The sequence below is a fragment of the Notamacropus eugenii genome, chromosome 2 (assembly GCF_028372415.1).
Source record: "Notamacropus eugenii isolate mMacEug1 chromosome 2, mMacEug1.pri_v2, whole genome shotgun sequence".
In the NCBI taxonomy this organism is placed as follows: Eukaryota; Metazoa; Chordata; class Mammalia; order Diprotodontia; family Macropodidae; genus Notamacropus; species Notamacropus eugenii.
In genome coordinates, this window is record NC_092873.1 from 325,561,340 (window position 1) to 325,579,419 (window position 18,080).

At 38.1% G+C, this 18,080-nt stretch overlaps 1 protein-coding gene across 1 annotated transcript; it reads left to right on the forward strand.

The window, feature by feature from the left end:
- Window positions 1-6,450: 6,450 nt before the first annotated feature.
- TSPAN10 (tetraspanin 10) lies at window positions 6,451-15,169 on the forward strand. The gene is made up of 3 exons (XM_072638128.1): window positions 6,451-6,579; window positions 10,010-10,644; window positions 14,541-15,169. The coding sequence occupies exons 1-3, from the start codon at window positions 6,451-6,453 to the stop codon at window positions 14,845-14,847; spliced, it is 1,071 nt and encodes a 356-aa protein (XP_072494229.1). The 3' UTR covers window positions 14,848-15,169.
- Window positions 15,170-18,080: the final 2,911 nt, after the last annotated feature.

Sequence of the window (18,080 nt, forward strand, 5' to 3'; positions counted from 1 at the left end):
AACATACAAATATGATGAAATAAGATAATTTGGGGGGAAAAGTAATTGTAGATTGAAGGGATTCAGAACGGGTGTCATCTAGAAAATGATGCTTGAACTAAACTTTGAAGGGAGTTAGAGATCCTGGAGGTAAGAAGGGAAGACATTTCAGGCACTGGAAAAGATGTGAAGATAAGAAAGAGACCCCAATTTTTCTGGACCATGGAGAAATAGGTAATAAGGCTGGAAATTTATATTGGAACTAGGTTGTGAAGGGTTTGGCTAAAACCTAACAGAGCAATTTGCATTGAATTCTCGGAATCATAGGGGGACACTGGAGTATATTAAATAGTGGAGTAATGTGGTCAGAGTTGTGCTCTAGGAAAATCACTGGCAGCATTGCGGAGGAAGGATGGCAAGTAGAAAGATTTGAGATATGGAGGTCCAACTGGGAGGCTATTGAAATAATGAATGAGGGAAGTGATGAGGGCCTAGACTAGAATAGCAGCTATGTGAGGAGAGAGAAGCATGCAAGAGATGTGGACATTGACCCAATAAGACTGAGTTCAACTGATGGACTGTGTGAGGTGAGAGGCAGTAAATCAATTAACATTTATAAGTGCCCAGCACTGTGTAAAGGAGGGATACAAAGAGATGCCAAGAAAAAAAAAACTGGATTGCTTTTAGGAACTCACAGTCTAAAGAGACTGACTCTGAGTCTATAGTCCTGGGTAACTATAAGAATGTTGGTACCTTTGACAAACATATGGGGACAGACATAAGAAAGTTTGTAGGAGGGGTCAGTTTGGAGAAAAACATGATCACTTGCTTGAAATATGTAGAATTTGAAATGTATATATGTAGTATGAACTGTCTAATAGATAGTTGTTTTTTCTTTTTAAAATTGTTTTTAATTTTGTTAGATATTTCCCAATGACATGTAAAAATATTTTAACAATCATTTTTAAAAATTTTGAATTCCAAACTTTCTTCCTCCTCCCTGCCTTTCTGTCTCCTTGTAAAAGCAAGCAATTTGATATTGATCATACTCATAAAGTCATACAAAACTTATTTCCATCTAATAGACATTTGATAATTCAGGATCAGAACTAAGAGAGACTAGAGTCAGATATAAAGATGTAGGAATTTATGCATAGAGATAGTCAACTTTGAAAATTCTGCGTAATGGACTATGTCATCGGTCTGCATGACTTTGTGGAGGACCTATCACCTTGACAAGATCTTAGGAGATATCTGGAAACCTTGGACAGAGAGCCAGCCTTGGAGTCAGGAAGACCTAAGTTAAAATCCTGCCTCATATACACACTAAACATGTCACAACTTCTTTCAGCTTTAGCTTCCTCGACTGTAAAATGGAGATAATAGTAACACCTGTCTTACAGGCTTGTCGTATGGATCAAATGAAATAATGTATGTGAAGTACATTGTAAATCTTCCATTACTACTATATAGAACATGATACTTCCTTATTAAGACAGCTCCTGAGCAGGGAAAGCCCTGGTACTTCAGTTTATTTGACTGAAGTGCTGCAAGCATTCACAGACAAAACAAATTACAGTCTGATTCCAGCTCAGGCAGAAGAGGCAGCAGCAGAAGCAGCATGCCCTATTTCTTCTTAATTCCACTAGAGAGGGGACAGAAGCCCCCAGTGAATGCAAATCTTGTCTGGTGTGAAATGAACTGAGTCATGGCAGCCTAATTCTCATCACCATTAACTTGGTAGTCACTGAGCACCAATATGCTAGGTGCCATGCCAGGCAAGGCAAGCCCAGGGCTCCACATGCTGTTATATGGAGAAATACAAGATTTTTTTTTTTCTAATTAGGAATCTGACAATGGGGCCTGCCGTAGGCTATGCTGTGAAATCCTTGTCTTGATTGTTCACCATTCCCTCATACAAACCCTCTTTTTTATTTCTTCAAGTATCCACTATGCTCAGTATGTACCAAGCACTGTGCAAAGTGGGGATACAAAGAGATGCCAAGAAAAAAAAACTGGATTGCTTTTAGGAACTCACAGTCTAGATAAGAGTTTATTGATCTCTGATCTCTGGAAAGGATTTGAAAATGTGATAATGGCTAGGGATTTTTAAGTAACAATTTTTATGGCCACCAGATGGCAATGGACAGTAAGGCAAGATGAGCTGTCAATCTCCCTTGAACTTACTCTACCTCCCTTAACCTGGGCAGAGATTCTCTTGCAAATTACTCCCCTTTCCAGGGCATGGTTTTCCTTTCAAACCTGGAGTGTTATCTTCCAAGGGAGAGGGGGAAAAAAACCACCGCTCCCTTCAGCTTGCTCACTTTCTCTTGTGGTTATACCAAACTGAGTCTCCTAAGAGTATCTTCCTGGGCATTGTTCTCTCTCTCTCTTCCTGAACAATTATTATGGCAATTTAATAAACTCTTACCTAGATGAAATGTCTATTAGTATAAAACAGCTAAGACAAAGAGCATAAAAGGGTGATTGAAAATATTTTTGCTAAAAGAAAGAAAAGGTATGTGCTTAAACTTTCATTAGTTAATACCAATTTTTTTTTCTGTCTGTGGAGGAAATCTGTAGAGTCTGTAAATTTCTGACCTACTCTGTCATCTTCCCAGAATACCCTCCCAATTTAATTCAACCTTATTGAATTACGTTTAGGTGCCAAGAATTGAAAGACAAAGATGAAAAAGTCCATTATATTTGACTAGAATTTAGTTACTGTTTAATGTTTACATAATTGTTATCAGTTTATATACTATTCATTTGGTTCTCCTTTTTTTTACTCTACCTCTCTTGATACAAATCTTCAGATGTATATGAATTATCTGTATTTTTATTACTCTTGGTACAATAATATTCCATACATTAATAGACCACAATTTGCTCAGTCATTCCTTAATCCTTTTTTGCTATTTTGCTGTTATAGACGTAGCCATTACAAATACTTCTTGTCCATATAGGCATTTCATTGCTGTTAATAACTTCCTTGGAAATAAAGTCCCAGTGATGAGATCTCTGGGTCAACGAGTACGCACAATTTAGTAACTTATATTGGATAATCCCAAATCGCTTTCCACAATAGTTGGAATAATTCACTGATCCTCATTCAGTGGCTTAATAGGTCTGTCTTTCCAAAGTTCCTCCAAAAATGAATTTTCCTTCCTTTTCTAGGTAGCACAAGTCAAGTCAAGTCAATAGCATTTATTAAGAACTTACTGTGTACCAGACATTGTGCATATTTCCTGGACACTGGGAATAAAAATTAAAGACAACAAAACCCAAATCCCACACTCCTTGTTTCTCAAGAGAAAAGGGACAACAGGCAAATAACTAGGTACAAATAAGGTATACATGTGATCAATTGGGAGCAGTCTCATGGGGAAGCCACTAAGATTAAGAACTGGGAGAGACTTCTTGTAGAAAATGAGACTTGAAGGTGGTCAAGGAAGGTAGGAGGCAGTGATGAGGAGGGTGAGAATTCTTAGCATGGGGGACAGTCAGTGAAAATGTCTGAAGTCGGGAGATGGAAAGAGCAAGGGGTACAAGGTCATTGGAGGATGTGGATGGGAATAAACACATAAGAAGACTAGACAAGTAGAAAAAGGTTAGCTTATGAAGGGCTTTAAGAACCAAACAAAGGACTTTACTATTTTATTCTAGATGTAACAGGGATCCACTAGAGTTTGTTGAACAGGGAGAAGATATGGTCAGGCTTGCATTTTAGGAAGGTCAATGTGACAATTGAGTAGAGGATGAATTGGAGCGATGTGAGAGAGTCAAGAGTAGAGGATGATTGTGAGCCTGGATGACTGACTGGGAGGATGATATCACCATCAACAGTAAAAGAGAAGATGGGAAGAGGGGAGGGTTTGGGAGGAAAGATATTAAGTTCCAATTTGGTTTGTAGAATTGAAGATGTCTTTGGGAAGTCCAGTTTGAGGTGCCTAATAAACAGTGAGAGATGCAAGGCTGATGAGCAGAAGAGAAATTAGGGTTGAACAAGTAGGTCTAAGAGTCATCTGCAAAGAGCTGATAATTGAAATCAAGAGAACTGATGAGATCATGAAGTGAAAGAGGATAGAAGGAGAAGAAAAGAGTAGTACCCAGGACTCAACCTGGGAGTCACCCACAGTTAGTGAACATGACCTGGAAAGCAAAGGAGACAGAAAAAGAATGGTTAGACAGGTAGGAGGAGAAGCAAGAGATAGCATGTCATGAAAACCAGGAAGGAAGAGCATGGTGAGGGGCAACTAGCCCTGGAGTCAGAAGTATCTGAGTTCAAATCTGACCTCAGACCCTTGACACTTACAAGCTGTGTGACCTTGGGCAAGTCACTTAACCCCAATTGCCTTGCCTTCTCCCCCTCCAAAAAAAAAAAAAAAGAGTATCACGATGAGTGATTAACAGTGCAGAGAAGGATTAAGATAGAGAAAAGGTTCTTCAATTTATCAATTCAGAGATCATCGCTGACTTTGGAGAGAATTTTGGTTGAATGATGAGGTCAGATGTCAGATTCTTAAAAGTCTAACAAGAAGTAAGGGGAAGGAAAGTGGAGGCACTTATTGTAGATGGCCTTCCAAGGATTTTAGACACTAAAAAAGCTTTCAAAGAGATGAATTGAATGAAGCCTTTTTAAAGATGAGGGAGAGATGAACAAGCTTGTAGGTAGTAGGGAAGCAACTGGTAGACAGGGAGTAATTGAAGATTAATGACAAAGTAGGGAGGATAGAGAGGGAAATCTGCTGGACTTGTGCATTTAGAGGGACTTACCTGGGCCAGAAGAAGGGCACAGTGGGTAGACTGTGAGCTTGGAGTCAGGGAAACCTGAGTTCAAATCCTGCCTCCCACCTTGGGTAAGTCATTTAGCCCCTCAGCCTCAGTTCCCTTCTCTATAAAAGGAGATAATAATAGTAGCTAATTTATAGGGTTGTTGTAAGGATAAAAGGAGCTAACATATGTAAAGTGCTTCAGAAATCTTAAAGCACTATAGAAATACTGGCTATTATTGCTATTTGCTAATTTGATGGATCCAAATTTCTATGTCAAGGTTGTTTTAATTCACATTTTTATGATTATTGGTGATTTTGAACAATTTTTCAGATGACTGTTAATTATTTCTATTTCTCCTCCTTTGACCACTTATCTACTCAGGAATGGATCTGAAGTTTTCTGTCATTTCTCTTCTAAGTTATGAATGTCAAACATCAGAGATGTTTAATGCAAAAATATTTCCCAGTCAATATCTTTTTTAAAAAAGTCTAGCTCCACTAGTTTATTTGTGCAAAAATATTTTATCTTTATGTAATTGAAATTATCTGTTTGGTCTTTTGTAATCTTTTCTATGCTATAGCTGGTTAAGAGTTTTCTAGAGTTATGAAAGCTCTAATCTTTGATTTTCCTCCACTTATTTTATGTTATGGCGTCTTATATTTAGATCATTCAGTCATTTGGAATTTGTTGTGGCATATAATCTAAGGAACTTATAGAAGTGCACTTCTCATCATATTGCTGTTCTGTTTTCCCAATGATTTTTTGTTCAATTTCATATTCCTTCATGGCCAGTGTGAAGGAATTAGCTTCTCTTGAACAAGAAAATTTGTTATGAAAAGTTTCTTCTTGTTATGCACTTGAAGAAGAGGAGAAAAAAAACTTTTTTTTAAAAGTTTTTCTTTCTTCTCCAGCAGTTTGCATCACTGGTTTATTGAAACTAAACTGTAGCATATAATATATTAACTTATGAAATTTTTGCTTATCAAATTTACTTTTCCATTTTTCATCACATACTAATTGTGATGACTGCTTTATAACATAATTTGAGATCAGTAGCGTATAGCTCCCTTTCACTTGCACAATGATAGTCTTGGAATGACAGAAAATGGAGCAGAGAATTTTAATAATTGAAGTTTTTAGGACATCTATAGACATTAATTTAACTATCTGTATTCTAAACAAGAGAACTTTGTCTAGCAACCAAGAAATTGATTATTAGATGTGAAACACATCAATAAAGATGCTTGTTCTCACAATAAATGAAACGAAGATAAAAGGAAACTAAAACTAAATGGAATGATGGTTTATAGGTTTCTTTTGGAAAAGCAAAGGAATTGCTTGAATTAGTTCCATCATTCAACCAAAGGCAACAAAAATCCAGTATTTGGGGGGATGATTGTTCATTGAACTGCAGTGTTCATGATGAGCTAAACATGAAAAAACCCAGCCAAGTTTCACCTCACTCCATTTTCTTCGATATCTCTTCCCCAATCTTGCCAATTGCCTTGATACCTTTTCAAGGACTATGCCCTGGAGATTCCAAAGTCTCTTCTCCAGAACTCCGGTCTGTAGAACTTATCTCTTGAATATTGATTGCTTGCTTCTCTCAGACCACTATTTCACTACCTGAGGAAGCCCCAGCTACACCTTGCTTAACTCCTTTCTACCTAACCATCCTCTCCAAAGACAGGCCAAATGCCTTCCCAGTCTTTGTTCCTCCCCTCAGACTACTTCACTGTGGTCACATTCACCATCCATGCAACTCTCCTGGTGAAAGGGTCCTTCGCTGGCCACCAGTCATCAACGTGTGTTGTCCCTGGGCAGGTATTATGTTTGCTTTTGTATCTGCATTTCCAGCACCTAGAACAGCGCTTACCACAAAGTAAACATCAACTCACAAGCAAAAAGACCACTATGAAAATAACTGCCATTTATCTGCTGCTTGTTCTACAGAAGAGGAGGAGATAGAGAATTATATAAAGAATTTAACAAGAACTTCCAAACTAAATTATTGTTTGTTTATAAGCCCTCTGTTTTGGCTGTTATATTCCTGGATGTCTTGAATTTGGGGTCGCTACCATAAAGTCAGTAAAAGTCTTTCTATTTTTACTTTGTCCTCTGGTTCTAGTAGATCAGGACAATTTTCTATTTTTTTTTTTTAGACTCTTATTAAACTCTTTGGATTAGGTTTTTTCCCTTTTGAAAAATTGTATTATTTTATTTATTTTTTAATTTAGTATTTATTATTTAATAATTTAGTATTCATTATTTAATAGTTACTTAGTAATTTAGAATTTATAAATTAGTAATTTACTATTAATTTAGTCATTTAGAATTTTCCCCAGCTACATGTAAAAACAATTAACATTCATTTTTAAAACTTTGTGTTCTCAGGGCAATTTTCCTTTATGGTTTCTTGAAATATGGTATCCACACATTTTGCTTGATCATCATTTTCAGGGAGTTTGATGATTCTTAAATGTTTTCCCCCAAGCATGCTGCTTTCCAGTTCAATTGTTTTTTTAAAAAATAATATATATTATACAAATACTATATAATATCTCTAAATATAAATAAATATTATATTATAAATAACTATAAATGATGATATTTATAATATAATGCTGAATTTTTTTCAGTCCTTTGGCTTTGTTTGAATATTTCTTGTCTCCTGAAATTATTGAATTCTGATTGTTCCATTCTATCTTTCCAGGAGACCATTATTTGGGTAAGGTTTTCTACCTTCTGTTAAAAACAATTTATACTCCTTCCAATTTCTCCTCTATAGCTTTTATTAATTATAAGTTCATTTTTTAATTTCTTGCTTTATTTCTTCTAGCCACTCTTCTTATAGTCCTTATGACAGGATTTTTTTTTGTCTTCTATGGGCTTATTAGTAGTTGTTATGGAGTTGTTTTCTTTATCTGGCTTTGCCTCTTGGGCTTTGCTTAATCTATAAAACTTCATTGTGTTGGTTTGTTTTTCCTTTTCACTCATGTTTAACTTGGTAATCCCCTCTCCCATAGCTCAAAGACTTTGGGTCTGTATATGAATAATTTGGGCTGTCTTCTCTCATATAATCCTTATTCTAGCCACTGTTGACTCTTGGTTATCTTTTTATTTTCCGATTCTGGATTGGATGAAGATACTTCATGTTGGAAGGTATTTCATCTTCATCTGTTCTTTCCCCTACAGTCCCCTATTGTCTTTGTTGGGATATGTGTGTGTGGGAGAGCTGAGTTTCTCAGATTCTAGTCCTTGCCCAGGCCTAGATGGTGGTAAGTTGGGATGGTATATACCCAGGCCTGCTAGCTCATGGTCAGGATTGGTTGTGGTGAGTCTTGGGGAATCAAAAGGCAAGCTCCTACAGGGACACATTTACCTGGCCATACACCAGATTGTGGTGGACCATGGAGGGGCAGAGAGATAGGCAAGCACTTGGGGCTGCCTTGACTCCAGATCTAGGTTTGGGGTTCACATTGAGCTAGTGTTGGATCAAGAGGCTGGAAGTAGGTTCCTAGAGGCAATCAATATCATTCTGGAAAATTTACTTTCTGTGCTGAAATCAGGATTGTCCTAGGAAATACAGGACATGTAGGCCCATACTGATTGTCCAGTGTGTTGTTTGTAAATATAGTATATGTCTTCTCGATGTGGAGCTGTGAATTAGTTTAGCCATTCTGGGAATGATGCTTACCTAGAATAGTGCTACCTCTCTTAAACATGCTGAGAGATGGTATTTCACTGAGTTAATTATCCAACCAAAGGATTTTAATCAATTGGGTGCATTGTCCAAATTAGCCACCAGGTAGCACTCTACTCAAGCTACTGCCCTGTAGTAGTCCCTTTAGTCTCTCAGAATATAAACCAATAAATAGCCGCTTTCTAAGAAGCTGTAGTTTTCCCAAAGGCCACTACATAGCTCTTAAGCCTGCAGATGCCTTGGCTGCAAATGCCAACATGGAATGCCTCAGCTTCAATGCTTGCCTATCAAGTGGCTTTGCGTCTTGTTGTCTGGATTACAATTTAACTTAAACAATCATATAATATATTGCACAAATATTAAAATACAAAAATCAACTGGCAAAGAATTGAAAACTAAGGAGATGCCCATCAGCTGAAGAATGGCTGAATAAATTATGGCATATGAATGTAATGGAATTCTACTGCGTTGTAAAAAATGAGGAAAGGGGTGGTTTCGGAGAATATTTGGAAGACTTGTTGAACTGATGCAGAGTAAAGGGAGTACAATCAGAAGAATGACGTACAATAACAACATACTGTAGAGACAAACAATTTTGAAAGACATAAGAACTGTGATCAATGAAACAATGAATCATTATTCCAGAAGACCAATGATGAAACATGCCACCTGCCTGCAGACAGAGAAGTGACAGACTCAGAGTGTAGACTAAAACGTACTTTTTGGACATGGCCAATGCAGTAATTTGTTTTGTTTGAGTATGTATATTTGTTATGAGGGTTTGTTTGTTTCTGAAGTAGAGAGGGGAGAAAAAATAGTTTCTTATTAATTTAAAAAATTCAAGACAAAAATCATCTCTGGGCCTCAGTTCCCTTGCCTATAATATGAGGGGGTTTAATTAGATCCTTTCCATTGAGAGAGCTATCATTTTATTTGTATTTCCTTTTAAGTGCTTTACATAGAGCTCTGGATAGAGGGTTGATTTTAGTGTCTAATACATTCTTTTAATCTTCATGAAGCATCCTAAGCCTGGTCAGTTGAAAACAAATGAAAATACCCTCAGCTCTTGAGCTAGAAACTGATTCAGGAAAGAAACTTCCAACATTTCATTTACCTTTATCTGCTTGAACACTCTTCTCCGGACTCTTATTTGCACCATTGTCTTACTTAGCCAACTCTTCTTTCTTTGTTATTGTCGTCCAGTCGTATCCTTCTCTTCATTACTCCATTTGGGATTTTCTTGGCAAAAATGCAGGAGTGGTTCACCATTTCCTTCTCCAGTTCATTTTACAGATGATGAAACTGTGGCAAACAGGATTAAGTGACATGGAATTCCACCAGTAGCAAGTGTCTTAGGCTAGATTTGAACTCAGAAAGATAAGTTTTCTTGACTCTAGAGCTATATCTATTCACTGTGCCACCTAGCTGCCCTTCTTTCTTAGATAATTGCAAAAGCAAACTTCATTCCAGCCTTTGTCCTACTCATCGTAAATTCTAAATTAATGGAATCAAGTTCCTAATAAGGTTTTACTGTATTTCCTCCCTGTCTAGGAAGCTGGGTGTGATGGGCCACCATCACTGTCTTGCAACTATACTGTAAGAGTCCTGGAACCAATTCCAAAGGAACATAATGCAGGACCCTCTGGTTGGCATTGCCTCTCTCGAGGTAATAAGTGGCACTCCATCCTGGCTCTCCAAGAAGGCCTTCCTCTTCCTCTTAATTTTTGGAGCAGCTGCATCAAGTATTTGATCTTCCTCCTCAACTTCCTTTTCTCTCTTCTTGGTTTACTGACATTAGTGGTTGGACTGTGGGGGTTAATAGATAAGGAGTCACTGCAGAGTGAGCAGTTGCCACATCTGGGTACTGACCCAATGTTGCTGTTTGTGATGGTGGGGCTGATAGTCAGCATTGTATCCCTAGCCGGCTGCATAGGAGCGCTCTGTGAGAACATTTGCCTTCTTTGGTTCTTTGCTGGGGGGATCTTCACTTTCTTGATTCTAGAGACATTGGCAGGAATCCTGATATATGCTTTATGGGACCAACTCCAGGAGATACTGGACAGAACAATGCTAGTGGCCATTACTCGCTACCAAGATGATTCAGACCTGCGTTTTCTCTTGGATGAAATCCAATTGGGCCTACAGTGCTGTGGGGTAGTGTCCTACCAGGACTGGAAATTGAATTTGTAAGTAAACAAGTTTTCAGTGAATTCCTTTCATGAGGTGTGTCAGATACAACCTCCAATATGGGTCCCATGAAATCTATCCCAGGTTCAAAGTGTACTTAGAGTCAGTGTCTATTCAAAACTACAACTCACATTCCCTCACTGATGCTTCTCTTTCATCAGACCAAACCAAAATATACATTAATTTAAAGCAAAAGGCATTTGATTAAGTAGCATAGCTTGGAAAATTCCTTCCTACCCCTATAGACACAAGGGGATATTCTCCCATAGACTCCCACAACTTTGGTGAAAGAATGTGTGTAGGGAGCACATACGGCTGATAGAATAAACACGCTTAGAAAAACAGGGCAGGCAGCTTTGCTTCTTCTTCTACAGCTGTACCTTAGCTAGAACCTTCCTCTGCCTCCAAAGCTAGGCCTCTTTCTTGCTGCCTTCCTGAAAAACTGCTGGTGCAGCGATGGTATCCGATGGTCTGCTGCCCTCTCCACTGAGTCACAAAGCGCTGATATCACTTTCTGGGCTATTTTCTCCACTATGCTCCCATCTACTAGTTCTACAATGGTGGTTTTCTGCTGAACTGTTGATGTTTTCTGGTTTTCTCCTGAACTGAAGTTACGGTGCCTCTTCGCTGGAGAGAAGTCACCATCATTCTTTGTATGTGGCTAACCGGGTGCCTCGTTGTTCTTCTATCCCTTCTGTGAGTCATACCCATAGACACTCCCTGCAAAAGCTCTTAGGATGCCTGTCTTTTGAGCTGCTTTGTCTTACTCCCACTGGAGTTGTACCTGCTACTTGATTGAGGGTGAATGTGAAAATTCCTATCATTTGGATCCTGCACCTGGTTGCTAACACTGGCCTGATGTAAATTACCCAGGAACTTTGCTTTTCAAGACTAGAGGGTGGAGCTGGTGACTTTTGTCCTGAATACCCTGTCCATTCCAAAATTGTTTTCTCCTCTGCCTACAAAGATAAGACACAGGACCTGGCTTCAAAGAGGTGTATATTTAATAAGGAAGAGCAAACGTAGTTAACAGAAATTAATGATGATAAAGATGATAGCAATGTGAGGGACCTTTCAAGCATGCTCAGTTTCCCTAACATGAAGGCATGCTGAAGTGAGTTACCTGGGTATGGTTGGTAAGTCTTTAATAATAATGGCAGCAATTACAATAACAACAATGAAAATGAGAATTTATACTTATACAGTGATTTAAAATTTATAAAATACTTTCTTCACAACTACACTCAAGCAGGTAGTATAAGCAGGATTAATTTCAGCCCATAATCATAGGATTATTAAGTGTCATAACCAAGCCTCTAAGCAGAGGATATATTTTGAAGATAATTATCTGGGGCAATTTTTCAGATCAGGCTGGCACCACCCCCCCCACCTCTGCCTTGAGATACAGCATAACACTTTGCCCTTTAAACATTGAATGTATGCCCAGGGTACACAAACTAACTTTAATATTAGAGCAAGTATGGCATAATTTTTGTTTTGGGAGTCAATTAGGATTAAGTGACTTGTCCAGGGTCCCCCATCTAGTAAATGTCTGAGCTCACATTTGAACTCAAGTCTTCATGACCCCAGGACTGGTGCTCTATCTACTTCGCTACCTAGCTGCCCCTAAATATAGCCTAATTTAAAAATCCACTCCTAGAAAATTATACAAAACTTTCAAAGTTATTTACAGGTAACTTTTGGAGAGGCAGTATGGAATAATGGATAGAATGCCAGCCTCAGAATCAATGAGAACTAGGTTCAGGTTCTGCTTCTGTTATATTGGCTATATTACCCTGGGCAAATCACTTCACCCACTCAGTCTTAGGAAAATAAAGATACAGCATCTAGCCTTAGGGTTGTTATGATGAGCAAATGAGATAATATAGATAGATGAATAGTATGCTTTACACACTTTAAAGAACTATATGAATTTAACTATTAATAATAATAAATGAATTCACATTTATTAACCAAAAAATTTACATATATTTGAAACATAATAATACATATCCAACTTAGTCCCCTTCAGATCCAAGCCCTATGAAAACTACTTCCTATACAAAGTATACTTCACATCAAAGACACAACTCACAAATCCCACTGGTTACCATGCCAAACAAAGGCTATATGGGTTTAAAGCAAAACGCATATAATTAAACACATGGTAAAATGAATAATAAGGAGAATCTTCCCCTAAACACAAGGGTACACTCACCCACAGATTCTTATAGCATTAATTCAGAAGAGGGAGTATATATGACCAAAGAACACACTTGTAGCCAGGAAATAGATATTTCTATAAGAGAGGGCATAGAATATGTAATCAAGAAATTCATCCTCCAACAGCTACATTCCAGATGAAACCCCTTCCTACCTCTAATTCTACCATTTAACTGCCTTTTTTTTTTTAAAACTGTGCTACAAGCTGCAGGTATGCCCTGCTGTATTATCTTCTCAGATGCAAAGCTGTCTTCTGGTTTTTCTTTGAATGCTCTCTACTGCTTCTCTACTGAATTGTAATTATTACACAGGCTCTTTCTCACAGGGAATGGTCTTTGTTCTTTTAGCTTATAGCCTCAGAGTCTAGTTTAGCCCTTTTGTGAGTCAGACCCACATCTGGGCTAGAAGGTTTTCTAGGTTGAGGAGTGATATTTTTAAACTGTATTCTATTCCTCTTTACTGACACTTTCTAAACTCAATCTACTTTTTGAGTTGGCATGAGTACATTCAACTCTCATCATGCCCCTGATCACTAGCCTGGGTCCTTACAAATAACCTAAGGACTTTGCTTATCAAGATTGAAAAGTCTGAGCATAGTGATACCCTTCTCCCTGCGTTTCTGAAGGCATACAAATCACTGCCCTCCCTGTACATGCAGTATATATTTGAGACATTATTCAGTTAATGAAAAGTGTGCTTGCTTATTTACGATTTTGCATATGGCTACCCTCAAAATAATTCCACATGGAATTATTATCAAGAGTCGATGGTCTGCAAGTTAAGAACCACTTTTCTAAAGCTTGTTTTTGTCTCATTATTGACTGGGATAGTGTCATGAAATCCAATGCTATGCTCAAGGTGACTTCTTCTTCTTTCAAGCTCAGTTGTCCACCCCTATTTAGAAGCAGATATAATTCATACCCTAGTAAATGTTCCAGACATACTCAATCAGCTCTTCATTCATTTTCTAGAAACACTGGCTCACATTCTGCAATTTAAATATATTCACAATAATTAGCATGAGCAGTACCTACATACATATATTCTTAGATTATATCATATCACTGGCTATAATGTTTTTGAAGCTACAGGGAGAAAGTACATTTTATATAAATGTCTGCAGAGAAGCTTTGTGATAGAGTGGGAAAAATGCTGGATTTTGAGCCAGGAGAGCTGGATTCTTATTTTGGCTCTTCTATTTATTAGGTTTATGACTTTGACAGGGCAGCTGGGAGCAGAGGAGGTAGAGTGCCAGGTCTAGCTAGAGTCAGAAGATTCATCTTCCTGAGTTCAGTTCTGACCTCAGACACTAGCTGTGTGACTGTGGGCAAGTCACTTCACCCTGTTTGCCTCAATTTCCTCATCTGTAAAATGAACTAGAGAAGGAAATGGCAGACCACTCCAGTATCTTTGCCAAGAAAACCCCCAAACAGGGTCACAGAGATTCCAACACAACTGAAAATGACTAAACAACAAAAACAACGTTATCTTGACAAGGCACTTTTCTCTCACTATTAACTTCCTCATCTTTAGGATGAGTATTGGGCTAGATGACACCTTGTATCCCTGCTAGCTAAAATCCCTTGTCCTAGATGTTACTTTTGTGGGATTGATGAAAATTCCCTTGTTATCTTCTGGATCCATATTTGTCTTTTCTTCCCTTTCTTTTCAGATACTTTAATTGCAGCTCCCCAGGAGTCCAAGCCTGTGGTCTTCCTGCTTCTTGCTGTATCAACCCCTGGGAAAATGGAACCATCATCAACTCTCAGTGTGGCTTTGGCACCCTGCGCCTGGATGAGGCTGCAGCTCAAAACATAGTTCATTCTGAGGGATGCAGCCTCAGACTCAGACAGTGGCTGGGCCAGAACAGCTGGGTCATCAGGGACTACATATTAGCTAGCACAGTCATAGAAGGGTTGGAGTTCTTGTTAGTTACCAAGCTAGTGAGGGATATTAAAGACAGAAAAATCAATGACTGAAAATGGTGAGAAGGTTGTTGATCGTTCCCTGATCAGGTCTCAAAGTTGTCTTTGTCACCCCTTGTCTCCTTTGGAGTAAGTCCCACAGTAGCAGGTGTCTCTAGAGGGCACTGACAATCAGAATAGAGGAATAGCAGGATAACTGATGTCTACTTCTGCAGGACTATTATAATCCCTCTATCATCCCTGGACTTAAAAATAGAAGTCATTGAAGTCAATTTATGTGATTTTTTTAAAAAAATCCTTTTTTTATTAAGATTATACATTAATATTTCAATATACTAAGAAAAAGAGGATTTGTTTATGAAATTGTGAGCTTTTGTTATGGAGTTTGGGTTTTTTATGTATATTAAATTTAACACAATAATAACAAAACCTCTCTGCTTGTTTATGTTCCCTCTTGAACCTCCTTTTGTTCTCGTCTGTATTTTTTAATGATTCATTTATGTTATTCATTCTTTTCTGCACCATTATTTCACCCCACCATACTGGCTCCTTCCACCTTCCCTCATAGCAAAAAAAGTGATATATATAGATATAGATATCGATATGCATGTGTGTGTGTTTATGTATACATGTAAATATATATATATAGCTAGCATTTACATGGCACTTTAAGGATTATAATGAATTTTACTAATACTATCTTATTTTATCTCATAGCAACACTGTGAAATAAGTGCTACTATTATCCTCACTTTACAAATCAGGGAGACTGAAGCTGAGAGAGGTCTGGCAACTTGTAGTCACATGGCTAAATAAGTGTTTGAGACAGGTCTTCCTCACACCTAATCCAGGATTCTATCCACTGTGCCACCTACTTGTCTATATAGACAATAAACAAATTCACACATTGGCTGTATCTGAAAATGTATATTTCATTCTGCACCCTTGTTCCATTCCTCTCTGTTAAGAGGTGGAAAGCATCCTTCTTCATTAGTTTTCTTTTCTTTTCTTTCTTTTTCTTTTTTTACAAGGCAATCAGAGTTACATGACTTGCTCAGAGTCCCACAGCTAGTAAGTGGCTGAATTTGAACTCAGGTCCTTCTGACTCTGATGGGGTGATGGGACCTGGACCCTGAATTTTCTCATACATTTCAGCAGCCCAAATCACTGGCATCTTGCCCACAACAACTGGCCCACCTCAGCCCACCCATTTCATCTAATTAGCCTATTTGACATCCTTTCGCTGTGATCTTGGCCCACTCCAGACCACTCCTTAATCTCAGTTAGATCATCTAATTAGCCTACTTGTTGTCCTTTCTCTGATGCACCCGGCCCATCCCAGACTACTTACCGTTCCTTAATCTTATCCATATCCTTTCACTATCCTTTTTATATACAAGTGTCAGTCTCATCCTCATTACGTCATAAGTTCACTAGGAATATCATAGTTCCTATTGTCATTCCAATAAACTGCCCTGGTTGGGGCATGTTGGTATTATAGGGTCAAAGGATATGAACAGTTCAGAGTAACATTTTGGTTATAGTTCCAAATTGCTGATGTCATTAATGTTTCTGTCCTCCCATAACCCCTCCAACAATCATCATTTTTCTTTTTTGTCATCTTTACCAATCTGATGGGATTAGGCAGTGAAGACTTGGGGGTGTGCTGCAGTCAACTCTAACATGTTCAATCATTGCTAAATTTTCAATGTGAGAATTTCTACCTCAGAAATCACTACAAATTAGGACTTGATTTATTATTTTATTGATTATCTAAACTTAGGAAACTGTTAATAATGCAGATTAGACTTAATTGTATACATTTCCTCTTTCCTTCCCTCCCTCCTCCCCACCTGAGAACCTGATGGTTAAATATTTGCCAGAACACCTTTGCACTGCTCTATAAACATTGCTTGAGCTCAGCAGGAGTAAAATAGAAGACTCAGGGAATGAAGTCATTACAAGATTGAAGGTAATAATAAGCATAATGATGATGATGATGATAACTGGCATTTACATAGGGTTTTAAGATTTGCAAAATGCTTTAAATCCATCATATAATAATATAATTGGATATATATTATATCTATTACATAATAATACAATAATAATATCCATTATATATCATTTGAGCCTCACAACACTGCAGAGTGAGATGGAACCCCAAAGTTATTTTAATTTGTATTTCTCTTATCAGTGCTTTGGAGCAATTTTTCTATATTGCAGTTGCTTTGAAAATTGGCTGTTTATATCCTTTGACCATTTTATCCATTGAGAAATGGCTCCTGTTCTTATGTTTGCATCAATTCCCTGTATATCTCATATATCAGACCTTTATCAGGGAAATTTGCTACAAAGATTTTTCCTCCAGCTGTTTCTCGTCTAATTCTAGCAGTACTGATTTTATATATGTATAGTTTTATGTAGTTTTCCCTTCTATGTAATCAAATTTTCCTTTGTATCTTCTGTGATCCTCTCAATACCTTGTTTGGTCAAAAACTCTCCTCCATTCACAACTATGAAAGGTATTTCCTTCCTGCTCCTCTAATTTGTTTACTCTGTGACCTTTCATTTCTAGGTCATGTGTCCACTTGGAGCCTACTGTGGCATATCGTGTGATGCTGGTCTCATTTCTGCCAGACTGCTTTCCAGTTTTCCCAGGTTTTATTAACTAGAAAGTCCTTAGTTGGTTTCCTTGCGTTTATCAAACCCTATACAACTATATGCTTCTGTGTCTTGCTTAATCTAATTTGTTTTACTGACCAACATTTCTACTTTTTAATCAGTGCTGAATAGTTTTGATAATAACTGCTTTGTAGTATAGTTTGAGATCTGGTACCTTTGAGATGCTGCTGCTCTGCCACAATTCTTGATGGAGTGGCTGGGATCAGGTCCCTCCCTTTGCTTAATTTATGGTTTCTACCTGTTTTCCTTGTGGCCCAGTACAGGTAGTGCTTTGGTCCTCATCTCTGTTTCTTGCAAGCAGCTAAGTAGGAGCTGGCTCTATCTCCTGCTTTGGCAGGTTCAGTCCCCAGCTGAGCTGGTTTCAGATTTACTGGAGGGGTATCTCACACCTCCCTTCTGTCACCCACTATCCCGGCTGTACCTCTCCTTAAGGGTTCAGAGGTATATATGCTGTTGGGGCCTAAGTACCTGGGAAGTGACCTACTAGGGGAAATGGCTTTCTCTCACTCCCCATTTGCATCCCCTCCTCCATACACATACACCCATTTCTGACAAGCCCGCTGAGATCCCACAGGTTTCAGCACTACCCCACACACTTATTC

What these genes read in the sequence shown, in the direction of transcription:
- TSPAN10 (XM_072638128.1), top strand. Translation starts at nt 6,451, where the DNA reads ATGCCTTCCCAGTCTTTGTTCCTCCCCTCAGACTACTTCACTGTGGTC. An exon ending in CGTGTGTTGTCCCTGGGCAG is followed by an intron (nt 6,580 to 10,009) that starts GTATTATGTTTG and finishes CTCCCTGTCTAG; the next exon opens with GAAGCTGGGTGTGATGGGCC. An exon ending in CAGGACTGGAAATTGAATTT is followed by an intron (nt 10,645 to 14,540) that starts GTAAGTAAACAA and finishes CTTTCTTTTCAG; the next exon opens with ATACTTTAATTGCAGCTCCC.